Consider the following 13,573-nt stretch of genomic DNA (forward strand, 5'->3'; position numbering starts at 1 on the left):
TTTCTTCTGATTTCTATGAATGAATTCTGTTGCTTCAGGTGGAAACCTGGCTTGTTCACTAACCTTGGTCTACTTTTAGATCTGGGTAATTATTTCTTGGGAGTCACTCAGGGTAAGAATGTGGCTTATTACAACGACACGTTACTCTTCCTTTTCAGGAGTTAGCTTCAGAGAAGTCTGCATTTTCACAACTGAAAAGTAGTCAGATCAGACAGGATAAAGAACTTGAATGCTGCTGAACATTATCACCAGTGCTGGAATCTCTTCCTCTGCTGAAAGAATTCCTAACAGAGCGTTGCATGGATTCTACAGGATGGTAGATCCAAAGTCCCTGAAAGATTTAGAGAAGACCCATGGTTTGCAACTTCACACTTGCAGTCCACCAGACATTTGCCAGCTATCCAGCTGAGTCCACCCAGAAAGAGTAGAAGCATGAATACCTGGCCCTTTCTTTCCACGCATACTGGTCAGTGTAGTTAAAACAGGCAACACTCTAGGAGGGGAAGTAAAGCGCGCTGCTCAAGAAAGGATACAGAACAGAGAAGTTTATTTTACACTATCCGTCCAAGAAAACAATCTCCATAAACCAGTGCAAAATGTGCAACAGAATCAATACGTGTGTCTTAGCTCTGAGAGCCCAAATTGGTGATTTCCTCTCCTGGTCCTCCTTCGGGCAGGTGCCCCATCAGCTAACGCTGGCCTCGGTTTGCACCATTGACAGAAACATTCAACCAATTTGTAGCAGGTTATTTTTACAATTCATACCAGAATGTGTACAAGGGACGGGGGGGAAAACCATACTGAATGAATGATAAGTGATCAGTGCTTAAAGTAAATACAGGGGGCAGCACAGGCAAGAATCCACAGTTTCAATAAATACAAGTGTAACAAGCATGGGTGGGTCTCAACTCGGTGGAATTAGTCTGCATAATAATTCAGCATCATACAAAATCTAGCAGGGCTGTTGAGCAGTGATTGGCAACAACGTTCACAATAACTTATGCCCTTGAGCGAGTCTGCATTGAACACATTCTGGGGTTCCAAAGGTGTCAGTCAGTTCTCTGTTTTCTCCTTCCCCAGCCATCCCTCCAGGATGGGAGGGGCGGAGCTGGGGCAGCTTGGCGGAGGCGTCCCATGAGGAAGGACGCTGGCCCAAGAGCCAGCTGTCAGGGTCCAGTGTACTCAATACCGAGTGGCAAATTGGGACTTTATTGACGACGTCTGTGCAAAGTGTGCTTCTCTCCATTTTCCAAGAAACCAGTGTCTGTAACTCCTGCACGAAAAGCTGTGGTGGCCTCTGGGTCACTCCCTGTCACCCCAAATACCAAGCGACGAGTGCGCATCTCAGGGACTCACGGGCTGGGAAGCTTCTGGTGCTGACTGCCTGGCTCCTCGCGGGTGGGGAGTGTCACCAGGGCCCCTCATCCAAGGCCTCAGGCAGGCTAGAACTATTGCTTGAGAGACTAGAAGGAACCTAGTGAGAAAAAGATGATCCTAATGGCTATGTGGGAAGCTGTCTTCTTCCTGGAAAGCCTCGTGCCCCCTTGGTAATGCCTACAGGACTTCCGGGAGGCGTCCTTGGGTAGGAAACCTCACGCATCTGTTCCCGGTGGCCCTGCCCACATGTTCCTCTACTAAGCACTAAATCCATGCATATTCTGCCGTGCCTGGGATACGGTCCCAGAACACATGGCAGGGACAACCTGTGGATCGTCTGCTAATCCAGAGCCCAGTGAAAGAAGATGCAAGAGAAGCTCTCCATCTCTGGAAGAAAAGGAAGAAAAGGGGGAAGCTCCCCCCCCAAAGTGAAATCATCTCCCCAAACCCAGTCACCTAGGCATCATCTCAAAACATCAGGAAATCCCAAACACTCCCTAGCATCGATATACCCTCTCCTCTCTATTCCTTTGACAGTCTCAGGTCATAAATTAGGTTTGTCTTCCATCCAATAACTTAAAAAAGGAGGAGGGATTGTAGTAAGTTTTGCCTGGCTTGGGCCAGTTAGCAGCCAGTTTTGTTTTTTGTTTTTGTTTTTTCTAGAATCTCAGTCGCTGTTCAAAAATGGAGCTTGAAAATTCACGCGGATGTCAGAGTCTTCACACGGAGGAGACAGGAAGGGGTGGGCGGGAGGCACCCACGGAGGAGGAGAGGGAGCAGGGAGGGGCGGGACAGCCTGGGCCACCGAGGCAGGAGCGGAGGCCTGTGACCAGCGCGGGAGAGCCGGAGGCCCCGGCCCCGAGGGGGCCCGCGTGACTCGGGGTGCGGCTGGATCTTGTATTGCACAGAAAAGGAGGACCAAGGCTCGGCGGGCGGCCGGGCGTGTCAGTGGTCCCCGCACATGGGCAAGTTCACAAACGTGAACACATTGAACTCCGTCATGATGGAGAAGCACAGGAACACGCCGTACAGGAAAAGGCACCCGCACCCGAGCTTCTTGTCCAGCTGCCACTTGTTCAGGTGAACACCAAACACCTGCAACACATACAGCGGGGTCAGAGGGCGCTGGAGGAGGCGGCATCAGGCGGGGAGGGGGGCTTTGGGGGGGAGGGGCCAACAGTGGCCGACCTCGCAGGGCACCAAGTGTCTCTGAGCCCCCCAAGCCCATTGCTCTCATTTTGGAAGCTCAGAACACCAAAATCAAGAAGAAGGGAAGTCAGAACTTTAAAATAACTTTAAAAAGTCGTAATGATGTGACCAATTGACATAGGCACAGAGGCCACCACACTTCCCCTGGACTCCAAAACAGCACTGATCTGTGCCCGCAGCACCTGCTCTGACTCTTCACCCTCTTGTCCCCAAGCAGCCCGTGGCTCTTCCTGAGAACGAATCTCCCGGCAGGTGGTGGCCACATCTCTTCCATTCCCACGCCTGGAGGCAAGGGAGTTGTACCACTTGCTCCTCACTGCTGCTTCCCCAAAACACCCAGCTTGAATTCTAAAGCCTTTGAATAGTCACACTCCATCCTACCTGGCTACAGTCCACATGCGAACCCAGCCTCTCCCCGTTTCCCTTCCTCAGAACCCCGAGTCCCACTCACTGCCACTCTTATCTACAGCACCCTGGCATCCTTCCCCAGGATTTCACTGGTCCCCAGAGAGGCTCTTCCCAACACCTGTCCTCTACCCTATCTCCCACCCTGCACCTGCACTGCACCCACTAGTCTCATGTGGCTGCCCAGATCTGAACGTAAGTCCAATAATATTAAAAACTCAGTTGTTCAGTTGTACCAGCCACATGTCACATGCTCCACATCCACACGTGGCCAGTGGGTGCTGTCAGGGCAGGTACAGGCGCAGGCCACAGGACAAGTTCTGCTGGACAGCTACGCAGCTGAGAGCCGGTGATGAGCAAGAACAGAAACAACTCCATCGTCTCAGTGTCATTCATCCCGCTCTCTGCCATCTCCTCTTTCCAGCTTAGTCCATCTGGTGCCCTCCCTCCCACAACTCTGCAGACCAGCAGGGCCCAGAATTCACTGCTACCACCACCATTCCACTGCACACCACCCCTTGGACCCACCCCTATCCCACCTTACCCTGCTGAAATCCCACCAGCAATCTCTAGAACCACCCCTGGGCATCTACCACCATTCACTGGCCTCTCTCTGGCGCTATTGTCCTCCCATTGGTGGAGCCACAGCCTCAGGCTCAAGCCCAGCCTCCAGCGACTCCATGTTGCTTCCATGCTGCTGACCCAAGCTGGAGGAAAATGTCTGGCCATGCCGAAGGGTCTCACTTCAAACTCAATACCACAAACCTTGAGGGGACCATCTATGGCAATCATCCCACATTTCCCTAAGTGCACTGTCTCTCCCTTTCTTGGATGGCTGTTTCCAGCCTCTCCCCTCTTCTCAGAACCCCCTCACCTCCTTCTCCATCTTTACTCTCAGCACATGACCATGTTCCCATCCACAGAGCTCCCACCACCAGACCTACTTGCTTGCCTTCTCTCCTGCTGGTGAGGCCCCGCTGCCCTCGGCCCTGCCCACGGCCCACTCCTCCACATGTGTACACAACCCCACCTCCCCTCACCACTCAAGAACATGGCCCCGGCAACTGCCCCTCTGTCATCTCCATCTCCATCTCCCCGCCCCACCCCTGGATTACTCCAACTGGGATGCAAGAATGCTGCTAGTTCTCTCCTCTTAAAAAACAACATTTTTTCTGGATTGCCACTTCTCTCCTTTTTTTACAGCAAGATGACTTGAAAGAGTTGTAAATACTACTGTGTCCAATTTCTGTCCTTCTATTCTGTTAACTTGTCCTACTCAACCTTCTGCCTCATTGACCCACACAAGCACCCTCTCATCAAGAACACTGACAACACTGTATCACTAACCTAAATGGCCAATGCTCAGGACTCATCTCCCGTGACAGAGCCAATCACTACCTCCACCCTGAAATACCTTTCCACTTGGCTTCCAGATGCCATACTTTCCTGGTTTTCCTCCTACCTCTCTGACTGCTCATTCTGTTTCTTTTGGTGTTTTATTATCATCATCCTGACCTCTAACTACCAGAGGACACCAAGACTTGGATGTTGGGCCTCTTGTCTTTTCTGTCCTTGCTCACCCCCTTGCTGCCTGCAGCTAATTGCATGGCTTTAAATACTGTCCACATTCTGGGGCCTCCAGCTTGGACGTTTCTCCTAAACTCAGACTCATCTTTCCAATGGCCTTTTTGACCTCTCCCTTGGGTGTCGAACAGGCACTGCAAGCTCAAGATGTTCGAAATTGCTCTTCCCCCACCCCTGAAAAACCTGCTTCTCTTCCATCTTCCCGCAACCCCATTTCAACATCCCAGGTGGTGGCTAGCCCCATCTCCTACAGGTTGTACAAATGTAGCTGTAAGCATGTGCTCTGATGTCAGATGGCTTGGCCCTACATTCATGTGGTCAATTTCTCTAGAAGGCCTCAGATGTTCATCTTTTTTTTTATAATAATTTTTTATTATGTTATGTTAGTCGCCATACAGTATATCCTTAGTTTTTGATATAATGTTCCATGATTCATTATTTGCATATAACACACAGTGCACCATGCAATATGTGCCCTCCTTAATACCCATCACTGGCCTATCCCAATCCCCCACCCCCCTCCCCTCTGAAGCCCTCAGTTTGTTTCCCAGAATCCACAGTCTCTCACGGTTCATTCCCCCTTCTCTTTACCCGCCTTCCTTCTACCCTTCCTTCTCCTACTGATCGTCCTATTTCTTATGTTCCATAAATGAGTGAAACCATATCATAATTGTCTTTCTCTGCTCATCTTTTTTTTAAGTTTTTTTTTAAAGATTTTATTTATTTATTTGACAGAGAGAGAGAGACAGCCAGCAAGAGAGGGAACACAAGCAGGGGGGTGGGAGAGGAAGAAGCAGGCTCCCAGCAGAGCAGGGAGCCCGACGTGGGGCTCGATCCCAGGACCCTGGGATCATGCCCTGAGCCGAAGGCAGACACTTAATGACTGAGCCACCCAGGCGCCCCCTCAGATGTTCACCTGTATAATGGGGTTGATGTAGTGTCTACCCAATGGGCATGTGGTGAGCTCCAAATGGGAAAATGTATACAAAGCATTAAGCACAATGTGTGGCTATGACAGGTATCATAAGCATAAGTCACACGAGAGCTAAAGAACCTAAGCTACAGAACAAAGGATTGCATAGATACCCACTTCTGTGTAAGGCAGTATTTGCCTTAGTGAATCCTTGACATCTGACTCACATCCTGACCCTGTCAATGACCTCCAGCTTTCTGCCTGCCCTTCTGAATTCCTATTCCCTAGCGTATAGACGTTCATGTGCTAGTGTAATTTAATGACCGCATCTCAGTGTTTTCTAATGTGAGAATTCAACTGCATTCTTGTATGTTAACAGATACTTCATGTGGACCAGTCCATGTATTGGTGTGAATCGATTCCCACCAAAACATGTCAGCTGAGTTGGAATATCAAATTATACAAGTAGATATAATGGCCAAGATAGCAGAATGGCATAAACGTACATTGTCAGTAAAATAATGTATTCTTAGTCTCTGAGTATTGGTCAAATGCATGGGTTTATGAAATGCTTATTAACCTGGAACAGGTAAGTAATTGGAATCTGCCCTCCTCTTGACTAATCTTGCAGAAGAAATGGGATCTCCCCTTTGCTTTTGATAAAATGGCTTGGGCTTGACATGAAGCAGGGCATGCTTCTCAGAGGAGGGCTGGCTCCTTTCATAAAGAGGGGAGGCTTTCTAGTGAGTTGCTAGGATCCACTTCTAAAGGAAACAGCCATGAAGGAGACGGGACATCTGGAGGCTGATTGTCCCCATCCACCCGGAAGCCAAGCCCATCTGGTGTCCAAACAAACTCTGTAGCCAAAAAACCCAAGGGCGGGGGTGGGGGGAGGAGTCACAGGAACTTGAGAGGGGATGAGCTGTAGCCCTACCGTGACAAAGACAGAGGCCAGGAGTAAGCCCACGGAGTAGATCAGTCCTCTGCTGTTTAGCCGAATCTGTAAGAAAGGATGTGCAGTTAGGCTTCCAAAAAGGCATCTGCTCAGTGCAGGGGCTGAAGCAACTCTGAGTAGCGGTCAGTCCAAATCTCTCCTTTAGGATGGCAAAGAAAAGGGAGCTTGGACAGCCACGCTCTGCCATGGGGAGCAGGGACGTGCACTTTACTAGGACAGCCGGGGTGCCCTTGTCTTGTTCCCTCTCAGTCCAACCCCGTCCTTCCCTCCAGAGGTGGTACCCACTGGGCTGTCCCATGGCCACTTGAATTCTCTGTCATGTTTGGCCTGATTCTTGGTGTCCACAACACTATCCTGTGGACCTGATCTCCAGGGAGCATGTGCTTTCTTGACATACAACTTTTAGGGTAAATCTCACGACATGAGGGATGGGAGCAATATTTTGAAAAATATTACTAAACTTTTTTTAAAAGATTTTATTTCTCTATTAGAGAGAGAGTGAGAGAGAGACAGAGAGAGAGAGAGATCACAAGCAGTGGGGGAAGGGCAGAGGGAGAGGCAGACTCCCCGCAGAGCAGGGAGCCTGATGCGGGACTTGATCCCAGGATGCTGGGATTATGACCCGAGCCAAAGGCAGACGCTCAACCGACTGAGCCACCCAGCCGCCCCTAAACTTTTTATCTCTTTTGCATTAAATTGTCTGTGAACTCCCCCCAGACTGGACGGGAAGAGGTGGATGAGTCTTGCTCTTGTAAGCAAGCAAAGACAAGGAAAGAGTTAACATTCCACTCCTGATATTCGTAAAAGGATTTTGTTTTGTTAGTCTTTCAGAGTAAGACAGTGGGGTTAGCTGCCGAACACTGAAGAGAAAGAGAGAAACAATTTTTGGAATTCTTATAAAATAGCGCTGTCCAGTAGAAATTTCTGCCACGATGAAAATGTCCTTTATCTGTGTTGTTCCATACGGCAGCCGTTAGGCACAGGTGGCTCTTACAACTGAACAAAAATTTTAATCTTATCTTCAATTAATTCAGATTTACATTTAAAGAGCCACATGTGATTTGTGGCTGCAGTACTGCGCAGGTGGGTGGGGAATATATAGAGGCCAACCCAGCCAAAAAAGGTTACATAGAGTTTCTTTCATTGTGTAGAGAAGATGTCTCTTCTGCCTTGACCTAGGTCAAAGGTCATGAGGTCGGCTACCCCGAAATAGGAGGTATGCCTTAGAGCACCCATGCTCAAAGCTTCCTCTCTGGACCAGTGTCGCCTGGGGGCTTGCTAGAAATGCAGGATTTCAGGCCCCTCCTAGAAGTCCTGAATCAGAAACATTGGGGATGGGTTCATCCATGTGTTTTAACAAACCCTCCAGGTGGTTCTGATGCATGAGAAAGTTTAAGAACCACTGGCTTTGAGCTAGTACTGAGGCTAAATCCACCTCTGATCTCCACGGGTTTTGGGGCTGGGATTTTGATATTCATTTTCACCAGGTCTCTTAGAAAGCCTTATCTGCATTGAGGTTTGGGGACCATAGAGCCCCCACCAACATACACTGTTCTGCTAGGAGTCAAAGACTCACCTGTATCCACAGGAAGGAAAAGCAAGTCAGGTTGATCATTTCATTAGAGAACTGAGTGGTTATTATTTGTAGAAGTGGTTTGGGGCCCTTCTGACAAGGTTCAAGGTGCCTCTTGCCACCCTTTTACCAGGTCACCTCTGGGGTGTAGATATGGGAACAGGTAGGTGTCTCTGTAGGTGGGTGTGTTCGGTTTACCTTTTGGTGACAGGAAACTCCATGCCCTTAACAGTCAAAACCTTTGTGTGGGACTCAAGAGCATAACATATCTCCTTATGCAATGTTCTGTCACAGAGGGAATGCACTGGACCCTCTCCCCTGCAGGCACAATCCATGTGAGCCAACCATCTGCTGAACCCCAGCTGGAAATTATTCCTAGCCACCAAATGCCTTCTTAAGAGCAAAGGACTCAAATCAGATCTCTGTGACACTAAAGCAATGGGTTGACCTGGATAAGTCCGCGTAAAAAAAATGAGGGATCGGATCCACCCCTGTCCAGCTGGTAGCTTATCTTCCTGCAAACCCGCCACCTGGCTGTAGAGAGATTTCCTCCTTTCATCAGCTGTGTAGGTACAGAGAGGCCAGTATCCAGGAGTATATCATGAATGCCTTCTAATGAAAAAGTATTCTGTCCGTACTGAACCTACGATAATCCCACATGTACCCTGGTCAGAGTTGCACGGGAGGGGCAGGGCTCCTCAGAGCAAAATGGCAGCTCCTACGGCAGAGTAAGAGCGTGCTGGAGCTGTCCACGTCACGCAGTCCTTGGGCTCACCCTGAAACTGTGAACACACACTCAGAAACCCTTTTGAGCTCTTAACTGTCAACATTGCATGGATTCTGCTAAGCACATGGCCAGTGCATTCCTAGCCCAGCTCACCCTTTGAGCTCTAGGGTTGAATCCTTGTCAGCAAGAAGAATTGAGTAAAGTGATTTCTTGCCCTTAGGAAACCCAGAGCCAGTGACAGCCAAGTTCTAAGCAGGAAAGTTCTCTTTGGCCAAGCCTTCTGTCTTCAAATTCAATTATATTCAATTAGAGCTTTGGAACTTTACTCTTCCTCCATTGACATAAAATCTCATAGAGTGGTGCTTCTAAAATTCTAAATCTGGCTCCAAAGACTAAAGACAACTGACTTGGTGGGGTTTCTGAGTATTTTTCACGTTTTCACCTTTTTCTCTGCAGTCTTCCTTTGGTAACAGATTGCCACATGCACCCAGGGGTAATTTTTGTTTTTTCATTCATTACAGACCTGGGCTCTCAAAGCCTGTATTGATTCCTTGCTATCTGAACCCCCACCTCCACACAGACATGACAGTCAGGAATTAGGGTTCCTTCAGTTGCCTCTGGGTCCAACTTGAACATCTCCCAATCACTGGAGACTATGGATAGTTTGGGGCAGGAGTTGGCCAACTATGGGCCATGGGCCGAGTCTGATTTTGTAGATGAAATTTATTGGAGCTCAGCTCGTTCATTTGCATATTGTCTACTTCTGCAGTGACAGAGCTGAGAAGTTCCATAGAGACAATATAGCCCACCAGGCTTAAAATAGTTCCCCTCTGGACCTTTCCAGAAAGTCTGCTGACCTCTGGTTTAGAGCATGGGCTCCAGATCCAGCTCACTGAACCCCTTCTGAATCCCTGCTCCGTCACCCACTTGCTGTATCATCATGGAAAAGTGACTTAACTTCCCCATGCCTCAGTTTTCTGAGAAGTAAAATGGGGATAATACAATTCCCACCTCATGAGGTGGTTGTGGGGATTAACTGAATTATTCCATGTTAAAAAGCTTGAACAGGACCCAGTGTATAGTGAGTTCTCAATGTGTCTAGGCCATTATTCTCCACTCAACTCAAGAGCTGCCTAATTCCTTCCCTGGTACCCCTAGCTACTTCTTTTATAAACCCACCACCCAGCAGCCCCCTGATCAAAGCCTTAGTAGATGACAAACACCATGAGGGTAGGGACCACGTCTGATTTTATCCTCTGCCTGGCACAGGAGTGAGCACAGACCACATGCTTCAATATGTAATCAATAAATAAATGATGAATCCATTTCCTTGCAGAAGTGAAATGGAGCAGGGCACACTGCTCAGAGAGAGGCTGGGAGCAGGGAGACCCTGGCCACCATTTTTGGATGGTGTTCCAGAAACAATGCAATCCTGTCCAAAATTCCCCAGTTTATTTTTTTATGAAAGCATATAGCCTTTTTTTTACCTAACATTTTATTATGAAAGTTTTCAAGCATTCAGAAAAATTGAAGGAATTACACCATTTTATTATGTCATTTTACAAAAGGGTTCGATTATAGTTCACAGGTCTTCTGTTTCTAGATGTAATTTCCATATGGTGAAATTCACAAATCATAACTGCACTGTTCAATGGGCTCTGAGAATTGCATATACCTGTGTAACCTAAACTGTAGCCATGATAGAGATCACTTCCATCTTCCCCAGAAAGTTCTCTTGTTTCCTCACCAGGCTCACCCAGGATTAATCACTGCTTCTAAGTTTAGCCAGTCCAAGAAACTTCATATAAATGGAGCCCTATAATGTGTGTTCTTTTACACCAGGATTCTTTTACTTAGCATAATTTTTAAAGATTTCTTCATTTCCTTTGCATTTTTCATTGCATCAATAGCTCATTTCTTTTTATAACAGCATAAACATTTCACGGTTTATCTAATTATTCTCCTATTTATGGACATCTGGCTTGCTTCCAGCTTGTGGCTATTAACATGCATCGATTTATAATTCACAAACACAATGAAAGGAGACCTACAGTAGCCCCTCTCACCCACAGGAGAAGCAAGAATGAAGATGGTGAATCTCAAACACACTCTTTCACACCCCAGCATCCCCTCTCTCTGGCTGGTCATGAGGAGCCTCTCCAAACAGGGGAGATGCACCTTCCCCACCTTGGCACACTGCTGTCTCCCTTTTGAAACCTCAGTCTGGTCAGATGGGGTGCATACCTCCTTCTCACCTCACCTCTATTCTGCCCATCACTCCCTTAGTCCTTTTGTCTCTTCTAAGTTCACTGAGCCCTCGCTGGCCTTATCCCCACTTCTGATGCAGATCATGTCCTGACCTTGTCTGGGTAGCCTTCCTACCTCCCCAGCTAGTCCCACTGCCCTGATGGCAGATGCCTGGGTCTTCAGTTTTCTCTCCTTCCACCCAGTACCTAGTTCCCCACTTGCCTACATACACTGTACGTTTAAATAAGCATCTGTAGGTGATGTTGAACACAGTGTATGTTTGTGCATGTGTATATGTGCATGTGTGTGCACACACATGGGGTGTGTGTGCAAACTGGAGGCAGGCTGGGTGGCAAGGGGCAAGATTGCAGAGTTGGATGAAGAGACTGACGTAGGGGTGGCCTTAGGCTGATCTTTTTTTTTTAATAATAATCTTTTATTATGTTATGTTAGTCACCATACAGTATATCCTTAGTTTTTGATGTAATGTTCCATGATTCATTATTTGCGTAGGCTCATCTTTTTAAGCAACAAAATGAGAGGGCACCAAAAATAGGCTTTTTTGTAAAAAAAAATTGAGGCATAATTTGCATACAGTAAAGGTTCAAATCTCTCCTATTGGCTAAGTTTTGACAAATGCATGTAACCATGTAACCTACAACCCCAAAAGATATAAAACATTTCCATCACTCCAATAAGTTTCCCAAAGGCAGCAAATTTAACTCGACCTCCTCAAAAACTAGTTTCTTGGGGCGTGCTAAGCCAGACAATAGCATGGACCCTTCTCATCTCTGGACTACCTTTGCAAGACTTGGAGTTCTAGCTGTGCATAGTGTTGATCTAAACAATGGTTTCCCTGCTTCCTGAGTCACAGATTCAGGGTCCATTAAGTGCAAATGCAGCAAATCTCCGTGGCAATGCCCACCGAAGAGCATGCAAGGCACAACTGACCTAACATTGAGCACTGTTTTTATTTCTTGCCTTCAAAATACGTGAATTCATTCTCTAATTCCGTCATGGCAGTTGTTGCAGAGAAAACAGAAGGCTGGCTGGTTGCCAAGTCAACAGAAATTTAGCCCATGATGCATGTATATTTTTTCATCTGGATGCATACACAAACACCCATTCAGACCTAGTTTTATGCGAGCACGTGGTTCATAAACAGTTCCCTAAGTCCTACACAGTTTGGGAATCCAAAATCCCCAGCCTGAAAGATTCTGACTTCCCCACATTACCGTTTAAAATCTCTCTATATTTTGAGGTCAGCTCCACACATCCAGAGGAATTCTTTTAGGAAAAATAAGGAGCCCCTGGATTTTTGCTAATTTATTTATGACCTGGAACGCATGCTGCATGTCGCTTTGCATTTTCAGATTTGGGTAACTGAACACTGGTGTAGATGTAGGCTCCAAATGGATGTGTCTAGCCTTGGTCTGATGTTGTAAAATATCACCGGGCAGGAATCTCTTTCCCAGAACAATTAAATGAGGTGAGGAAGTGAATAAGCTTACAGAGAAGAGGCGCTTCAATGGCAGCTGGTGCCTGAGTCCTGTCCCATCCAAAGGGCTCTCACAAACACAGGGCTGTGTGTAATTCTAGTGGTGACTCTGGAGGTAGGTAGGGTGGGTTTCGTTTTTCCCGTGTAAAGATGAGAAAACTGATGATCTGGCAAGTTCAGCACTTGGCCAAGGTAAGATTCTGCTCACCGATTCCCATTTGTGTGTGGGTATGGGTTTTCCCNNCACATCCAAGCATTTCTGTGACCCCCAGATGGGTGTCCTACAATTTAACTAAATTTTAAAAAAGATTTTATTTATTTGAGAGAGAGAGAGAGAGAGAGAGAGAGAGAGAGCATGAGCAGGGGGAGGGGCAGAGGGAGAAGCAGACTCCCTGCTGTGCAGGGAGGCCTATGCAGGGCTCAATGCGGGGCTCCATGCAGGGCTCGATGTGAGACTTGATCCCAGGACTCCAGGATCATGACCTGAGCAGAAGGCAGATGCTTAACCGACTGAGCCACTAAGGCGCCCCAACAATTTAACTCAATTCTGGCACTACTTACCCAGTGAGAGCATCGGATCACACAGGGGATAGACTTGGTCCTACAAGACTGTCCTTCCTGCCCCTAGATGCCACTCACAAGTCCAGATGCCACTTGTGCTTCTGATGGACTAGCTATAGATTGGAGAGTCCAAGGACCCTCTCCTTGGGTTTGGTTAGTTTGTTAGAGCGGCTCACAGAACTCCGGAACACAGTTTACTGACTAGGTGACCAGCGTGTTATAGAAGGATCTAACTTAGGAGCAGCCGGATGGAGGAGATGCACAGGGCAAGGTATGGGGAAAGGGAGCAGAGCCTCCGTGCTGTCTCTGAGCAAACCACTCTCCTCAAATCTCCACGTGTTCACTGAACTGGAGGCTCTCCGAATCTCGTCCTTCTGGGTTTGTATAGAGGCTTCACTGTATAGGGCATTGATTAAATCATTGGCTACTGGAAACAGATTCAACTTCCAGCCTCTCTCCTCTCCCTGGCGGTCAGGGGTAGGACTGAAAGTTTCAATCTTTTAATCATGTGGTTGGTTCTCCTG

The 13,573-nt window shown here is 47.6% G+C and overlaps 1 protein-coding gene across 2 annotated transcripts in view; it reads right to left on the bottom strand.

Annotated features, from left to right (window-relative positions):
* Positions 1-530: 530 nt before the first annotated feature.
* Positions 531-13,573, bottom strand: part of SLC24A3 (solute carrier family 24 member 3) — a 472,778-nt gene continuing 459,735 nt past the window's right edge. For both annotated transcript variants that reach the window (XM_040637939.1, XM_040637940.1), the window contains exons 16-17: positions 6,423-6,488; positions 531-2,472 (exon numbers count right to left, since the gene is read on the bottom strand). In XM_040637939.1, the coding sequence (XP_040493873.1) occupies positions 2,323-2,472; positions 6,423-6,488 (216 nt within the window). In that variant the 3' untranslated portion in view covers positions 531-2,322. The remainder of the gene's footprint in view (positions 2,473-6,422; positions 6,489-13,573) is intronic.

Source organism: Ursus maritimus, unplaced genomic scaffold (assembly GCF_017311325.1).
Source record: "Ursus maritimus isolate PB19 unplaced genomic scaffold, ASM1731132v1 scaffold_22, whole genome shotgun sequence".
NCBI classification, from domain to species: domain Eukaryota; kingdom Metazoa; phylum Chordata; class Mammalia; order Carnivora; family Ursidae; genus Ursus; species Ursus maritimus.